Source organism: Poecilia reticulata, chromosome 16 (genome assembly GCF_904066995.2).
Source record: "Poecilia reticulata chromosome 16, P_reticulata-male-v2, whole genome shotgun sequence".
NCBI lineage: Eukaryota > Metazoa > Chordata > Actinopteri > Cyprinodontiformes > Poeciliidae > Poecilia > Poecilia reticulata.
In genome coordinates, this window is record NC_088845.1 from 29,048,021 (window position 1) to 29,067,015 (window position 18,995).

The 18,995-nt window shown below is 38.3% G+C and overlaps 1 protein-coding gene across 1 annotated transcript in view; it reads right to left on the minus strand.

The window, feature by feature from the left end:
- klhl32 (kelch-like family member 32) overlaps window positions 1–15,607 on the minus strand; it is a 34,327-nt gene extending 18,720 nt beyond the window's left edge. Inside the window, exons 1-4 of the mRNA XM_008431867.3 lie at window positions 15,372–15,607; window positions 13,238–13,348; window positions 8,807–8,984; window positions 2,356–2,463 (exon numbers count right to left, since the gene is read on the minus strand). Coding sequence (XP_008430089.1) covers window positions 2,356–2,463; window positions 8,807–8,984; window positions 13,238–13,260 — 309 coding nt within the window. The 5' untranslated portion in view covers window positions 13,261–13,348; window positions 15,372–15,607. The remainder of the gene's footprint in view (window positions 1–2,355; window positions 2,464–8,806; window positions 8,985–13,237; window positions 13,349–15,371) is intronic.
- Between the last annotated feature and the right edge of the window lie 3,388 nt (window positions 15,608–18,995).

Genomic DNA, 18,995 nt, shown 5'->3' on the forward strand with positions numbered 1-18,995 from the left:
AGCTTTTCAGATGCTGTGACTGCAAACCAAATCTCTTACACTGCCCTTTAAATTAAAGAGATATTCACCCTTTGCAATAATTAAGGCATCAATAAGAGCTAAACAAAAGAGGGAGCTGGTGAGAGACAGTTTTGGTCAGATAAGTACTGTATTTTCCTCACTATAAGGCGCACCTTCACTGAATTGCCTATTTTAAAACTTTTTTCATATATAATGTAAATATTTGCTACACTGTAGCGACTATTCTATAAGGCGCATAAAATAGACGCTACAGTTGGGGTTGCCGCCCGTACTGTATTGAACCTATTCGCGATTTGTTCCGTACTCTACAAATATGGACGTGATAAAGAAATAAAGAAGTGATCCCCGAGTACTTTATACAGTAGGCTGCCCCAGTCATTGTTTCACTCATGGTGTGGGTGTTGCGATATTGTGCCCAAATGCTTTCTGGGTAACACAGACCAACCGACACGATGCCGCCGCAGTCTGTGTCTTTCTTCTCCCGACCCCCCAGGCTTAAAATGTATAGGGGCCCTTGGTAACTCTAGTCGAAGCACCCCGGATGAATATCTAAAGCTACTTTGTTGACATAAAGAATGGTCTGACTCCGGTCGGCGAGGAAAGCTTTCCGCGACTGGGCCGGGGCGTGGCCGGACGATGGTCACCCTTCTCCGTTCGCGCACAGCATGTTCGTGGAGAACGTGGTGCTAAATGACATGCAGAAGACCTGATTTTAGACGGTAGGTAGATAAGTCAGTCAAACTTTATTAACAAACCAGCGTTCTGACAACTATTCCAGCATGCACCGCACGCTTCTTCTTCTACGGGCGAAAGTTAAGTCGGCGGCTGCTTACCGTAGTTGCTAGATCCATAGACATAATATAAGAGTAGATACCTCATGGACCGCTCTCGCCCATTGTCGCTGACGAGATTTAGGGCGGCCATCTTGGAGCGGTACTCCACTCCACTCAGCGTTACGTGTTTAGCAGGCACAATGACGTATCAGCGCATTTAATCGATCATAACACGCTTTTTTGTTACTGGAAACCATATTCAAACATCTATCAAAGCTACATTTATAAACAATTGTATTTTTTAAGTATGTTTTTAATACATAGTTCAGCATATTTTAATATGCTTAGTGGCTATAACAATAGAATAGGAATGGAATATTCTCACAGCCGTTCATAATTTATTTAATAATTTATTTAGTAAGATCAATACATATTTATATAACTATAGAAACACAAATAAATAATGATTAATACTGAATAATATATATTAGATACATGTTTACATGTATGTACGTATATGCATCCATATATATATATATATTCCAGCCTACAAGTTCTAGCTTCAGAGTGATTCAGCAGCTGAGATTGAGTCCAAAATCCAATCCGAGATTCATCCGTGCTGCAGTGAATCCGTCTCTCTTTAAAGATATCTCCCATTTCTTCCTCATATTGTGTCTTTATAAAACCTTCAAAACAAAAACGGAAGATTTGGGGGATGTATCTTACTTTTGACAGAGTGAGAGAATTACATATAAATAATAGTCTTTACCACCTGTGTAAACTTTGCTGGTGAATGTTATAACACGTAATATAAGTTTTATAATGTATGTTACATTGTTTCATTTCTAATGTAGGCTCTTGTGTCAGATAATCTAATAATAATTAATTAATTTTTTAAGATTTACGGAATCTCAATTATCCTTCATAGCGGGGCTGAACCCGGTATTACACCAAGCACTGTAGCTAATATTAGCTGGTATCTCGCTGGTGAACATAAATACAGTAAAGTAATATTCTAATCACAAAATATACACAATAATATGTCCATTTTACTTGTGAAATTTTGTTTATGGAGCCCTCACATCAATAGTCCATCGATCCGAACAATATCCCTCAGTGCTGAGGCATCTTCTGCTGTTTTGATTGAGCAAAGTATACCGCTCCAAGATGGCTGCCGTATTTCTGGAGCAGCCAATGCGGGGTGTACTTATATTATGTCTATGGCTAGACCTGTTGTGGCTCAATTTTGGTCTATATATAAGGCGCACCGGATTATAAGGCGCACTGTCGGCTTTTGAGGAAATTGAAGGTTTTTAGGTGCACCTTATAGTGCGGAAAATACGGTAGTAGTAATAGTTGCTGCAAAATTTGAAAGGTCAACATGTCATTTGACATTATCACTGGAAAACCATGCACATTGTCGCAAGTTTCAAACAACTTTTTAATAAAAATAACTTTTAAAAAAGCTTTTTTTGCTTTTTAATGGTTCGTACTCAGGAGGGAGCACTACAGTGTCTTTAAGTGCATTTTAGTGCAGAGTAGTTTGATTGTAGCAGCTCACCTGTCCAGTGTAGGCGAAATCTAAAGCATGCTTCAGTCCAACACTGGTGACGCCTTGCAGGGTTACTTCATCTGCCTCGCTCTCCACCATACACAAGCTGAACATGGCCTGATGAGACAAAATCAAAGGAGAACTACATGAAGGATCAGACTTCTTCAGTCATAGTAAATAAAACATGCGTTATGTTCACAAAGTTTACTCCTCCTTTGGATGTATACAGAGATAGAGATCTATATAGAGCAGCATTTACAGATAAAATACACTTGCTCTGCGTTTCATGTGATTTGTGACTTTGATAAACAGACAATTTAAGCCTGACAGGCATTACATTCAGGATTTATCAAGCATCGATTTGCCAGCCTGGGGCCTAGAGACCAGCAGAAACAAACAGCACAATCGGTACTTACTGTTACACCTTGCCGTCTTCCTCCCATCCATGAACACAGACACACAGTCACATGAGCGCACGCTGGGCGCCATGTGAAATCAAAAGCAGCCAACACAGGATCTGCCACTGCTGAGCGTGAGTCCAGCTAGCCGCTCGCTAATCAAAGCTATATCGACTGATGTAACATCACGGAGGAAGAGGAGGAGGATGAGGAGGCAGAGTCAATTGATCAGCGCCAACCAGCAGAGAGCGGCACCACGTAGAGACGGAAAAAACAGACGAGGTTATCAAAAGTAATCGGTAATTTATGTTTTCCGTCTGGGTTTCAAACCAGCAGCAGCAAAAACAAACAAACAAACAAACATTAATTCTCCATAAAGGGGAATTTTTTTTTGCTACAATTGACATTTTGTTTCTTTTTCTTCAGTTTCATTACTTCAGGATACCAATCTTGCTAACTCTTGATTTTTAACTATCTTTTTAATCATAGTGTGCAGGCTGCATCCCCCAACTACAAACAGCTCTGCATGTTTTCAAAGCATGCACACTACTGCCACAAAATCAGCAATAACTCATTAATTTTGTTCTAATTCATAACACACATGAACTTAAACCAGAGGAAGATACATCCGCATTTCATGCAAATCATTCTGTATTGATTTAAGTGACACATTGTGAAGTTTAAACTGTGTCTTCCAGCCACATGGTGCCATTTTATAGAATAATCACGTAACTATGTTACCTTCAGTTGTTGAAAAAAGTGCTACATCTATAGTACCGTTTACCAAAAACTTTCCATATCAATCCTTTAACAACGTGTGTACCAGCATTTCACTGAGAAGTAGCTCCTATAATGAGCTCAGCTGATGCTCAGTACCACCAGGCATTTACTAATTACTGCTGGCTAGTCTGGAGGAGCTAGTCTGTGAGGCGTAAGCTCAGTAGATTGAATACTGTATACCTGAGGAGGAGTTGCACCTTTAGGTGGTGCTATATCCAATCAAGTGTTTCTCACAGCTATGGGAGATTAAAGGATTTCTCAAACATGCGTGAAAGAATCAAAACAACTCTCCAGGTATGTTTTTGATGAGAAAATATTATAACATGATATAAAGCTAAAAAAAAGTCTGTTTTACGTAATACTGCAGCTTTAACCAACGCATATGCAGAATTCCCTGTTTGATTCCCTCCACCCCCACTGCGCTAATTAAAAATCTCCTGGTCCACTAAGCGAAGGAGTGCCGGCGGCTTAACTCGGGGTGTTACGGTGGCTGATTTGTGATCAGTGTGTGCCAGAATGAAAAACACACAATACCAGGCAGAAGCACACCAGTATAAGCTTGCTTGGACACCGTTGGCAGAACCGGCCACCCGCAAAGTCACTGCCGCCGTCCTTGGCGGAGACGTCCAGGTAGCCGCTGATGGTGACGGATGTGATTTGTGATTTGGGGACTCAGAGACACAGTGTGCCACAGAGCCCTGCCCACTCTGGGTCTTTCACACAAAACTGCAGCTATGTGGATAGACTGACCTGCTGGCAAAATTTATGTGACTGCATGTTGTGATAACAAGACTTAGAGTGAAATATTAGCCTTTAGAGAGGTTGTTTCCCTGTAGGGGAAAAATATTGGGTCATTTCTTGAGGGCTGGAGCTATTTTTACAAGTTTGTCAAAAAGTGTTGCTGTCTTACTTTACACCAAAAACACAGTGGTCGGGCCTGTCTGACTGTATTGCAGAGGTCATTTTGTCTTTTAGTTTTAGTTGTGTTTTACTGTAAAACACATAATTGTCCTTAAATACAATTCACATTATAAACAACTCAGTCTAAAAAGAGCAATGATGAATTTCACCTATGGTGCCTTGCAAAAGTTTTCATACCCATTGAAATTTTCCACACACTGTTCAGTTTCAGGCTTAAAAATGTAATTGTGTTACTTTGGGATTTTAAGCCATAGATAGACCAACAAAAAGTAGAACATAATTAGGAAGTGGAAGGAAACAACATGTTTTTTGAGAATTCTCTACAATTAAAAATCTTATACGCGTATTATGCAGTTACATTTAACGCCTTTTGTTTCTAGACCTTTCTTTTTTCTTTCATGTTTATTTTAACCCCAATTAAAATTTAGTTTAAAAGAGATTGAATAGAAAAGACAAGATCTCTTTCAGCCAAACATGCAAATGTTAGAGAAAATATAGTAAAAGTTATCTACATACAGATGTTTTTGTATTTTAATGTGACTGGAGGTTTGTAAGAGTTGACGAGGCGAGGTAAAATATCTGACTTTCAGGATCTCTATTTAGGTTAAATATGGAGAGGCAGAAATGGGATAAAACATTCCAACTTCCAACATATTTCAGGCTTTGATTGATTTATTGATTGATTAATTGACTGATTGATAACAATCAACTAAGGTGACGTGAACACTTAATGAGCTCATAATAGCTACAGTAAGAATCACTGTAAAATTCACATCGCATCTCATGCTGTTGGATAAAAATCCAACAATAGAAAAAAAAAAATCGTAGGCAAACTGGGACTATGCTACATGGTGTTAAAAGACCGACATTAAATGTGGCCCCTTCCTAGACGCAAGTAGCAAAAACCAATTAAATTAACAATAAAAAGTGATTCTGTTGATGTACTTTCAAATTACATACAGCATATAGCTGGCATGTATAAACCTGACCTGAGCCCCGACCACAGCAGAGGACCCTAAGCAGCCTGAAGGTCAGCTCACACCTCAACCTCACTCTGCTGATGCTAATCTACTTCACTATTGGGGGAAAAAAAAAATTACTGTTTACCAAAAACTATCCATATTAGAAAACATCACGTTTTCAAACATCTTAGCCCTAGCAAAAATAGCCTTTTGGGTGGCGTATTGAATAGTTCATAGCTGCTCTTAAGAATTTAAGCAAACCCTTTTTCAAGTAAACTTGTGCTATATAGTAAGAAATTTCCACTAAATAGATTAAACAAAACTGTGGTAATATCTGAAAGGTTACACAAATCTGCACTTAGCCAATTAGGAATCAATTGCAGTAGTGTACACAGAATGTTTGTCGCCAAATCATAAACCTCCTGGATATTAATTTCTGTGCCGGCTGAAGGATTTTATTGCCATTACTCTCACTATAAACATCAGCCTGGCATATTTATATGTAAAGCAACAGCATTAAAACTATGTAAAAAAAAAAAAAGTTATGGATATAACTTTTTTTTTAACAAACTTGATTATGTTTGTTAATCAAGTTTCTGGGAACTTTGATTAACAAAACGATCACTTTTAAACAAACATACCTCAAGCATACAGCGCTAGTCACATGTTTTAATAATATTTTCAAGTAATATGTTGATAGTGGCATTATTATGCAAGTTCGCCCTCTCAAACGACAATTAACTTAAATTTTTTACAGAACACTCAACAATGGAACTTGAAGATATTTTAAATATCCAAAATAAAATACAACAACCAAAAACAAAAAATAAAATGCATTATGAAGTCCCTGTAAACAAAACTGTCCTTCAAAATGGAAATCATGGAGCTCATTTTAATTTATCAAGCGATTAATTGATGAATTATTCATTGCAACAGGCTTAGTTAAAATTTCTAGATAGTGAGACATCACTAGTTTTGAGGGAGGCTTTGGTTTTGCAATTTTGTCTTTGTAATCAGCAACACTCGGGTAAAGGTTTATAATCTACATTTTCACTTGAGTCCGGCAATTTAAGTTGTGGATGTGTGCGGTGGCTAAAGGTGGAGAATGATGTGGGATATGACTGACTTGGCCAAGTCTCCCGAAGCTGTCCAAACATCATCACAAAGGGACTGGCATGGAGACAGAGACGACACATTCAGGACAAGTCAACAAGTCACGCCTGCTCAGGTATTCCATTACTGTCGCTCTCATCTGCTGGACCACATAATGTGTTATAATCACCACTACAAGTGCTGAAGTTTCTCTGAGTGTGAGGGGAAGAAAAAAAAAAGAGGCAGGAAGAGAGAGCAGACACAGCTGCCATTTACCGCATGAGCCGCCCTCATCTCTTCAGCAAATGAACAAAATTAAACCCCGCGATGGAGTCAGATGACAAATTGAAGATAACATCGTTAGCCAACACAGAGAAACAGGAGAGCTCTGCTTGCGAAGTCACTTTTTCTTGCTTACTGTTGCACAGTGATCTAATAATCTGGAAGATGGGAGACGCGGCGTTGCTTTTGCCGAGACGAAACTTAAAAGGCAAACATTTATGTACCTTTCTGGAGAATAAAGGCGGGGTAAAAAAAGAGAGACAGGAAGAAGACACACAAAAGGAGAAGAAGAGTGTAACTCCCCCCGCCATCAGCGCTCTGTGGAGAGATGTAAAAATAACCTGGGCACACAGAGTAACACAGGGGAGGCATAATCCCCGGGCAACTTGGACATATTTAATCTGCTTCTCATTTGGAAGAGGGATTAGTATCTACCTTCTAATCTTCTCAGAGTCCCCAAATTAAATCTCATCGCTGCAGTTCTCTATGTGCAATGGGAAATCTCCTGTTTGGATATCTGACAGCATGTGTCTGCCTGACGCTCCTCTGAGGCCTAACCAGAGCAACTAATGCTAGGGTTCAGTCCAGGAGGACCTGGCCTGAGTGAGCAAAACTTTGTATTTCATTGTTTGCCGCCTCTTGCAAATGGGACCATTTCAGTCTCTTTAACACTTCTTGGCAAAATGAAATCGGTCAAATTATTTTTGGGAGGCCAATGAAGGTGGAATATCTCATCTGATAAGGGTGATCTCACAAAAAATGTTCATTGGAGCCTAAGTTGTCATAGGTGGCGCCACAGTCCTGAGCATTAGGATTATTGGTGCACTGATCTTTAAAAAGCCTGACATGCCGATTGAAATTTTGACTGATACAGATTTTTTGTTTTTGTTTGGAAAGTTGCTAAGTATACCTACAAATAAGCCTGTCAAGATAACAAATGTTGCTTTGTTATCTTGACAAATGATGTGTTGTCCAAGAAATTATTGAGATAAAAGACAATAGTGTCATTTTGAGACTATTTTATAATTAAAGAAAAACGACCAAAGTCCACCAGCAACCCTCCCGACCCCACTAAGGGACAAGGGTGTAAGAAAATGGACGGACGGACGGATGGATGGATGGACGACCAAAGTCTATATAAACAAAATTGCCCTCAAAAATCTATAATCACTTACTTCATACAAGGAAAACAGACAAAACTGCACTACTAACGCTTCTCTGGCTTGCTGTTCCTAATGCCACACTCTGTAATAAGAGACCATGCGCCAGGAAAACTAGCCGACTCAAGAGGTCACTTCTCCTTTGCGCTAAGGAAACGATAAGGTAGAGAAATATGCACCAGAGTGAAAACTTTTATCATTCAGTCTTTGGTAGAAACAGAGATACAAGAAAAACAAACATGCAAATGGAAATTCAGGGTTTCCCCCTGTGTATTGTAAGCTTGGCGGGCTACCAGGCTTAGCATTGTTGGTTTATTTTAAATAGGATTTTTTTATACACCAGTAAAAAAAAAAATCATATTTAATAGTAATAGTAATAGTGAGAGTAATGATTCATTAAGCTACAGTTGACGCACTGACCTGTGCATGAGGGGGAGCGTCCTTGCACCTGCCCGTTGCGATGCCTGCTCATGCACCTCAGAATTTTTATAAGTTCTAACAATGTTTAACTCAAAAACACAGTGGCCCCCGGGTGGACTGTCCTAGCGCCCCTAATATCAGGTTTATCAGGTTTTCAGAGGGAAACCCAGGAAATTACAGAGCGTATTTTAATTGATTTATTGCTTATTGTGACAAACTTAGCGACAAAGTTGGTAAATTTTTAACCTGGCATGTGCTGACATGACCTGGTGGGAGGGTCTGTCAGTCAGACAACTCTTACGGTAGAGCAATAGGCTGACTTCCAGGCCTTTGCAGAGGTAGATAAAATTGGCCGATCACCAAAAATGAATTAATTATCGTGCACTCCTTAAGATGGTTTGTTGTGTGAAGTCTCCAGGTAACGATCAACACGAAGTGTACTAACCCTGAAGTAGTCACTGCAGGCTGCCAGGACAGCCTTGTGAGCGTGGAACTTCTGTTCGCCGGCGACCAGGGTGACGTCACACAGCTGACCATCCTTCCTCTGCTGGTTGAGGGCAGAGAGAACAGAGTCCTGGTGGGACTTTGAGTAGCAGAGCCTCTGTCCTGTCAGCATCTCCTTACTGTTAGACACACAGAAACACACAACATTCCTTCAATAAGCAGAAAGCAGTGATTGATATGGAAACGTAACAGCTACAGAAATGTGCATCCACAATGTGCACAATGTTTTCACGTGAACCTCTGAGATTTTTGAAGAAATATAAACTTTTAGTGGCATTTTTGACACTGAAAAATGCATAATGTGGAAAAAATGAAGAGTTTATATTTTTCATTTAGGTTGAAATGTACTGGAAAATACCATATCTCTTACACAATTTTGCTCTTTGTGTATTTTTTTTCTCCCTTTAATTAGAACCATCTTGAATATATTGACAAAAAGATATTAATTCTGCTTTTAAAAAAGTACTTTAAAAGCGGAGTCATATCTTATTGCGCAAGATATGTATCCATAAATGTCTAGCGTTTATTGGATTTTATATGTATTCCAGTTTTATGACCTCTCAAACATTATCAGGGGGTTTCATTTATTACTCATTATCAGATATCTCCCTTTACAGTTGTAATTCTCAAAGAATAAGTTATTTGACTTTAAAAACCATTAAGCTTTTATTAAAGCGTTCTTGGTATATTTCAATAAAATGTCTCAGCAGTCTTATTAGATCCATCCATCCATAGTGTCCACTCATTGTGTCAACTGGTGAATAATAATGTTATCACCGTTCCTACATTCATTTTCTCTACCAGTTTTTGCTCTCAAGGGGTGGATCAGAGTGGAAAAGGCTTGGTAGAACATGAACGCTCCAAATCATGCTTAAGAATAATTTGGAGACACCTATTAACCAAAACCAGATTGTTTTTGGACAGTGTGAGAAGACGTAAAAAGCCAAATACGCTGGAGTAGGGAAGTATGAGATCAGATGGTTTTCAGGACACAGATTTTAGGAGACAGATCCTTTAGTATGAGCATGAAATCATAAACTAGGTTTGTTGTTGCAGAAGCTGTGTGTGACTGAATGAAATATCTACGTGCAAACATGTTTCTTAATTGTTTTCTCTTTCTATTAACTCTAAAATTTATTTTGTACCTCTCAAATGATCATAGCTAGTCAAATAGAAGACATACGAGAAATCCAATTTCAGTCAAATTGACAATTTGTAAAAAAAAATCGAAAGATTTTATTTAAAGATTTGTAAAGAAATAGACGTAAAGAGGCCACATCTAACAGTAAAACTAAAGTACATCCCCCCTATATTTGAGTGATTTATGTATTTTGCATATCTATCATTTTCTTCATTTGTTTTTGAATCAAGAAAAATAAAACAGATCTTTAAATTGCTTAAATCCTAGAGCCGACTGGAGAGTCATTTTCTTTGTAAAATAACTATATTTTGAAATTTGTTTAGTTTTTCCTTTGGGTTGTTTGCTTTGCAAGTGTGTGTGTTTTAGCATTTATAATTACCTTGTTAGCCTCTTTTTTGCAATAAATACTACATTGTGAGAACTCACTGCTCCTTATGGGTCCCAAAATCCGGGACCATTAAGAAGAAGTTCCATTTTTGAGTGGAATAACGTGGAAATTGAGTTTAGGTTAAATTACAGGTTAGGAATGTACTAGTAATGGTTGGGGTTAAAGGTAATAAGAATTAGGCAATAGAAATAAATGAAAAATGAATGGTAGTCAATCCAAACTCCTTGTAAAGATGTGTGTGTGTGTGTGTGTGTGTGTGTGTGTGTGTGTGTGTGTGTGTGTGTGTGTGTGTGTGTGTGTGTGTGTGTGTGTGTGTGTGTGTGCGCGTGTGTGTGTGTGTGTTTTTGTTTTATATATTTTTTTGGCTTTTGATGTCTGATCAAATAAAGAAATAAAATATATATTTTATAAGTCTAGGATGCTTATGTCATTTAATGCAAGGTCATGGATATAAGTTAATGCAGGACAATGACTTCCAGCAAACCTACATCACAGGTTAAAAAAAACTGAAGGTGAAAGGGATGGTGATGGTGATGCATTCTAGGTCAGAATTTCCCACTAGGAAAATTTACCTAAAACACCCAGAAAGTAAGTTTCTCGCCTTGAAAGTCAGAGAGACCTCATTAAAAACTGACCTCAACATTTTTACAAGGCTGACCTGAGCCTGTAAAAAGTGGTGATAGAGGCAGCATCAAACTGTTCATTAGCAATTCTGTCAGTTTGTTCCTTATTAAATCATTTACTGGTTTCATTCAACCTCAATCTGTAACCATGCAACAGCAGTGTTGCTTTCCTGAAATGGAATGAATTAGGTATTAGTAATTCAAGTACTGCTAAAATTATACAGTATATATATATACAGTTAAATACACTGCGCATGCAGCCTGCAGAGCTGTCGCCCCAAATCTATCTTGTGTCCAGTTGTTGCTTCTCTAAATGCTGTTGCCTGCCAGGAGGCTTGCTGTGTCACCTTCATGGTGATAGAAATAGGAAATAGGTGTGTGGGGGGCTCTGGTCTGGAGGTAGGGGGAATAATAACTCATGCTGCTTGTCAGGTACTCTGACAGAAAAAGAGATCCAGCAGCACAGAAAAGCAGGAAACTGGTTCAGAAGCAAAGCGATTTAACAACCAGAGAACTGAGAGGTAACATAAGAGCGAGGACGAGGGGTGGAATCTGTTGATGTTCAGAGTAAATATGTCACTCCTGAAATAAAAATGTTACAATACTGCCCGTACTTTTATGAGGTCACAATTAAACCTCAGGTATCTTGCTCACTTTTGTTCTTTTCCCAAACTGGAGGATACTTTTGAGCAGATGCCATAATTTCCTGATGACCTTCTTGATGCTCAGCTACCAACAAGCTTTCCTTCTTTAAACTTTTTGTGGATTCTTGACCACTTTAATATGAAAAAACAATGAAGTTTATGATGGAGTCACACATATTCATACTTTTGCACTCTTGTTTTCTTCATCTAACAAATCCACTACAAGTGCAGAATATTGACTTCCTGTTTAAGATGTCATGCCTGCCTCCCAAGTTAAGGACATACTATAGTATCACTGACCAGTGTTTATATTTTAGGTTAAACCCATATACACCAGTTGTGAAGAGAGAAAGATTCTTTTAGACTGATTGGCCCAGACCCCTTAAGTAGCTGGTTAAAAAAAAAATTAAATATCCTATCTTTTTCCAGTCAGTGAATGCACCAGACTTTAAGTCAGCTATCTTCATCAGTCTTGTGGTTAACATTTTAAAGAAAGCATAGAGGTGTAAGAAGCTATTTAAAGAAGCTATTTAAAGCATGCTAACTACACTAATTGCTAAATATCAGATGCCAAAGTCAATTAAAATACTAGCAATTATTGATTACTTATGGCAGGAAGGCTGGAATAATTATAATGAACTGCTTTAAATGCAAATTAGTGTTGACAAACAAATTCCAAGTGCCACAACTTCAACTGTTGCATGCCAGTGTAATATTTAGAAATCTGGATGCTAAATATGGGGTCTCACCACAGTAGACGACCACACCTGGCTCAAAATCCCAAAGGCAACAGAAAGTGTTGGAAGCTTCAATGGGAAAGGGAAGACATGGCTTTATCGCACGTCGTTGCAATATTCTTCAAAAACTGGATTTTGCAATTTTTTTTGCGATTTTTTTTTTTGCAGTCAAAATCCCTGATTTTGCTGTGCTACACTTGAAATATTTTTGCGATGTTTTTTTCTTTGTTAAACCCCTTCCAGGTGGGAGCTAGCAGTCACTTAAACACAATTTTTTCCACTGTTTTTGTGAAAAATTTGCAAAAAAACTGACTAGCGCGAAAGAAATGCTCAAAACCTGGTGATTCTGTGTGAATTTCACGAAACTGCAAAAAAACTGTAGGGACCAAATAACACTGCCAATGCCTAATTTCTTAATAATTTGCAGCCATATTCTCAATACTGCTCTCTTATGTTCTCATAATGAAGCCCTTTAAGAGAACGTAGAGTCAATTAAAATCTGTAATAGTAAAAGGCAAAATTTCACAAAAACCATATATTGTAAATCAGTCAGTATATCTCTGACATACATCATCATACTGAAAAAATAGCTCATAACTATACAGGAACACAAGTAAAACTACATAAAGAAAGCTGATTTGGAAGGATTTTAACTGTTTTTGAGGCAATATAATATACTGTATTCATTTCTACATTGGACTACCTATGATTTAATAAACAACAGTGATTTCGTCTCCATGGATCAAAATGATTCTTGGTCAATACATGGACAAAAAGCCAAAAAAAACAAAAAACCCAACATGGATGCAAGATATGTTGTGACTCACAGCGCTACCTACCTGAGGCCGGGTTCAGAAGGCATGCCCCTTCACAAAGCGAGAGATGAAGGAGGGGAAGGTGTGATGTGCCTCCTGAGGACTGTTGTCTCCTCTCTGGGTGCAGACATCAGCCTGATAGGACAGAACAGCATGTCAGCTTTATTCAGCGCATCCACTTGACCGAGCCGAACTGTCACAACCTCCCGTGCGACGTGCGAACACACGTTACCGAACGTCATGCCTAATGCTGACTTCTCCCTTCTACCGACCGCGTAGCTGTTGACTTTGACAATTCTTGTAGCTGCTTTTGAAGCATGGGGGACGCAGTGACAGCCTCCAACAAAGATTTCAGACAAAAAAATAAAATGAACAAGCTCAGCAGTTCTCAGAACAATCTGGGAGTCCAAATTACACCCGGTTCCTTCTTGTGTAGCTACAACCTTGACATAATGTGCAACACGCCTGAATCTGATACACCGGGGATAATAAACGGGAACCCAGGAGGTCAGCACAGGAGCACTCTGAAATCCAAGCTGCACTGGGTACTCTGATTGAAACATACTTGCTTCCTGTACAACAATTAGTCTCACCAGCTCCTCTCATGCACTGCCTCGCCATTGGCATTTTTCATATTTTGTCACATGGTCAATTTGTTGGAATTTTATGTCGTATGTCAACACAAAATTTTTATTATACATATTTTTAAGAATAAAAGATTTCAAAGTACACTCTGCACATACATAATCCTGACCTAGAGATGCACCAATCTGATATTCATATCTGTGTCAGTCCCAATATTGGAAAAAATTCTACATCGGGTATTGGTGGCAATGTGTGCAATCCATAAGGGCAGGTCTATTCAGTCTAATTCTGTTTTGTCTTCTGATCGACTTTATGATTTATTATTTATCTTGTCCACTCTTATATTTAGAATTTCTAATCGGACTTTCTGAACCGTTTGAAAGAACTTTTGTCAAAGTAAATTTTTTACATGTTTGACCAAAGTAGTCAACGTATTGTTTTCGTCAGTTTCAGTTTTTTTAGTATTTATTTTAAATTGGCCGTCTTACGCCTAACCGAAAGGTCCAGTCAAAGACCAGACCTAAATCCAATTGAAAATTGGTGGCAAGACTTGGAAATGAATGTTTACAGATGTCTTCCACACAATTTAACTGAGCGTCAGCTATTTCCAATAGAAGAAAAGGAAAAAAATCCATCTTTAGATGTAAAAAGCTGGTTTCAAGACATACTGGGTCTTGTGATACTTTGAGATTAAATCCTAGTAAAATTCACTGGAGTCAGAAGTTGTAACGCGACAAAACGCCAAAAAGTTGTAAGGGTATGAGTACATCTTTGCATCTACGCCAGAAAATAAATGAAATCTCTGTTTTTTTTCTGTATGAAGCTGAAGGCTGAATGTACAGCCGGCTGTTCTGTAGTCCCCACTGAGATGTATTGATCGACCTGTTTATGAATGACCTTCAGCCACATGGTCAGAGACAGCTACTGACTGAGGGGGGACAGGGAGCACACCTCAGACAATCAAATAAAATCATTTGTTTTTCTTTTTTCATTGAGTTTTACAACGTGGTTAGATGATGTAAATGTTGGTTACATATGATAAAATGAGTCCTTTTTTTAGATCTAGATGTAAACCGTGGAGATTAAATATATTTCAACGTGGGTGTATTCGCAGTTAATAATCACAACAAGTAGGCCATTGTTCCCTGCAAAGCACTCTAATCTCCTGACTAAAAAAGAAAAAAACAGACACAATGCCTGTGTAATGTTTTTCAAGCAGAGGAGACAGACGGCTTTACAGATGAACAGGTAACAGGATTGAGGAGGAAGAGGAGGAGAAGGAAGAGGACGAAGGTTTGGGTTTCCAAATAACCAGACCCCATTAGTGCATTATCTGTCACTTCCCAAAAAGCTTCCAGCTGTCAAAAGGTCTCCTAGCAACAGGCCAGCGCCTCAGTCCACAAACTATGAGGACAGAGAAGGAGGACAAGCCCCCACATTTACAAACACAATGACCCTGTTGCATCTCACAGCCGCGCCGCGCGCGTACATTTCTGGAGCACCTCACGTTCAAGCAACGGATTTTGGTGATTTCGGCTCGCTTTTAATCCTAATGTAACGCGGGTTTACGTACCGCATATGAATGTGAAATGAGTCGGCCCCGTCCTCCGTGGTGGCGCCGCCGTTACAAATGTCATTTGACGTCCGTAGGAGCTGGTCTCCTTCCCGTCCACAGCGGGGCGAAACGGGAACACAGCCACTAGCAGAGGCACTCACTTACCGCCGATACTTTATTGGCTATACCCTACTGTAACCCGTCAGATATTACATTATAACCCCGCCCCTAAGCGGTGCTCAGTCACATGAACTCCGGTGTTTTACATAGCCGAGAAAGCGCGCCCCCGCGTGGTTAATTCAGACAATGCATACATAATGGTATTTCTGACATTTATTTTGTAGACACATAGCTTTTTACTGTAAGCAGTATTACTTTTTCAAGGCTGTGCAAAAAATATCCCTGAATTCCCCTTTTATAGACCATAAAGCGTAAAATCTGTGAACTCATGGTTTCAGCGTTGTCAAATTTAATTGACTGCACTGGGTTTTATTCAGGGATGTCTCCATCATGTCTCTAAATTGAAATTTCTCGCAGAGTGAGTTGAAAGAAATATTTTTGCTAACGTATGGGTTCCAAATTAGAACATGCACATGCAAGATTTCATAAGAATCCTGAGACTTAGGAGTAAGATTTAAGTGCATTTTTAGATGTAACTGGCTTCATAATACACAAACACAAACAGCTTCCAAACACAATTCTTTATTCTTTTCCTACTCCTTTTAATTTTTCTTCCAATCAATCAGACTTTAATGTAACCTTTCACAGTAGATATGAAAAGAACATTGCTGTTTAACACTCGTAGCATTTTGTTTGAAATGTGATGACATATCCTGGTGCATGCACCCTAGTAAAACAGGTCTGGCGACACCCATGGTTACCTCAGAATAATTACTGTAAATCTGTATTTGATGCATAGATCTATGTTTTCTTTGATTGTTCAATGCTTAAATGTTCCTTCTGTCTGTGCTATAGTACTCTTGCTAGTCAAAACTGCAGTGTTATAAATATGATTTTGAACAACTAGTTTGATGAAATCAATCGTTACATTCAAACAGTTCCTTACATACTTTTTTTCCCCAACAAAAGCTAATTCCTATTGGATCACTTTAGTTTTTTTAAGCACTTACGTAAATAGTCTTTTCATTTGTTTCTACAAGGATTCGAAGTTTAGCGGTTTTGTCACTGGTTTAAATTAGTTTCTCTGAGGGAGAAAATAAGGGAAAGTGTTCAGTTCATAATCAATGACTCCACAATGCTTCATTGCTTCAATTCCTGGAATACGCTGGAGTTACAATCCCCATATCCTTCATAAAACTTCCCAGGAGCCAGCCTTTCTTATAAATCTCTTCAGTTGGCATTAATCAAGACTTTGGTTACTTTATTAAAAAAAAAGTATTTTGAATTTAAATGTATGATGTATCATCTTCTTGTACTTCACCATAACAGCATATTTTGCTCTGGGAAAAAAAAAATTGGAAAATAGAAAAGTGGAATTCAGAAGAAAACCCCAAATACTACTTCCAGGAGATAAAAAGAAATGCTTTTTAGAATGAGGATAAATCAGGAAAGCAGCACCATCCTTCATTGTACGTCAAGTATTCAAGTGAGACTTCTTTGTGAATCACTATGTTCATACTCAGCTACTTGTCTGTATATCAAAGGAAGTAACATTTAATATTTACCATTGACCCAACTTAAAATAGTTGACTAAAATATGTCATTGTGACAGGCTTCTATTAGCAAAGCACGTAAAAGTATTGCGAAAGTGCAAACTGAATATGTTTCTCCATCTCAAGGCCATGCAATAGGAGAATTAACAAGACAAGAAGCAAAGGGTCCCATGGTAACTCAGGAAGAGCAGCAGAAATCCACAGCCCAGGTAAGAGAATCTGTTGGCAAGACGAGTGTTAGTCACGCTCTCCACAAATTCAGCATTTATAGAAGAGAGTCAGGATGATGTTTTTTTTTTATCATTTGCTGTTTTGCATCAAGCACAAGCTATCAGCAGTGTGTATATATAATATATTAATCACTATATAACTAATTATATAGTTATATAATCACTATATACAACTAGTTATATACTATTATACTATTAATATACTATATATATATATATATATAACCTAAAGAATCTGATGGTGATCTGAGTGATGATGACCAAGAAGAAGTTCCCTTGGAGCAGCCAAATGACAACGCCGACCCAAGTTACACCTCAGGCTCCAACAAAAGCACAAGAAGAATCTGGAAGCAGGAAGACATTGATGAGTTCCAGGTTCTTAATTCAAGATTTGAACCCCCTGAAGCTGTGCCCTAACCCTACCCTACCCCTAACCCTACCCTGACCCTCACCCTTTCAGTATTTCAAAATGCTCTTCACTAATGAGATGATTGAACATATGACACATCACATCAATTTGTACTCTGCTCAAGAGCTGGGGGATCCAATCAAGACTAGACTTGAAGAAATAGAGCATTTCCTAGCGATCCTTCTTTTTATGGGTGTTTTCAATTTCCCGTCACTGGAGGACTACTGGCACCATGAATCACGCTTCGACCTGATCGCTGACACTGACTGAAGATGGGAAAAAGATGGGAAAATTAAAAATGCACTATTCCCTTGTTCGACGCAATGTTTTCCTTGGTTGAAATTAAAACCAGTGTTTTGTGGCATTTTGACAGAAATAAACTGTATCCAATACCCCAGACATTTTTTGTTGTTGATTTCTTTATAAATTAGCATTTTATTTTAATTTATCTACTGTACTTGGTATTTTTATTAGGTCACGTACAAATCTAGTGGTGGTTGAAAAGTTTAAATTAGTAGTAGTGAAAATTATGATTATGGTATTTTTATTAGGTCATGTACTTAAACCATTAAGTGACATCTCAACCGTTTGGTAGAGATCAATATTTCCAAAACCACAGGGTCTGTTGAAAAAAAAATTGATTGTGTTTATGAATCACCCTAGGGTAAAAGAAATGCAAAGAAAAAATTTTTCACAGGTTTTTTTTCTAGGTGTGGCAGTTAAAGGGTTAAAAACATAACATTCAATCCGTTATGATATTAGGTTTTCAGGCTTGATATTTATTTTAAGTATTAATAAGCGCTCCCCTGAACGGTGGTTGATTAGTTAATTTTAAACTACTGCTCTGCTAGTTATTTTGATAATGGAACCGAAACGCACAGAATTGCCGCATTGATTTTTTACAGCTGACAGCCGCTCCCCTCTCTTGCAGGTACTGCATACCCCCGCTAAAATCTTTAAGGGGTACGCTGTACCCTACCGTACGCCACTACTTTCACCCCTGTATGACAGACTATGAAAATGTTCAAGACATATAATGAAAATCAAAACATATCTATATATGAAGTGAAAAAGAAAGAAAGAAAAAAAGTCAAGTACTAAAAGAAAAACTATGAAGAACAACTGAAGGATTTCAGAAAAATTCTTCAAAATATAAAAATTACAGCTATTTTAGACTTCCTGCCAGGTTCTGTGAACCTGTTATTAGCTAAATTACAATGCTTCAAATCATGCTTTCATTAACAATGACTAACTGAATCAAGTGTTATGTAGAGAACATGTTGTCCAGACTACAAGATTTATGCCATTTCCTGATGTTGACTTTGGTATG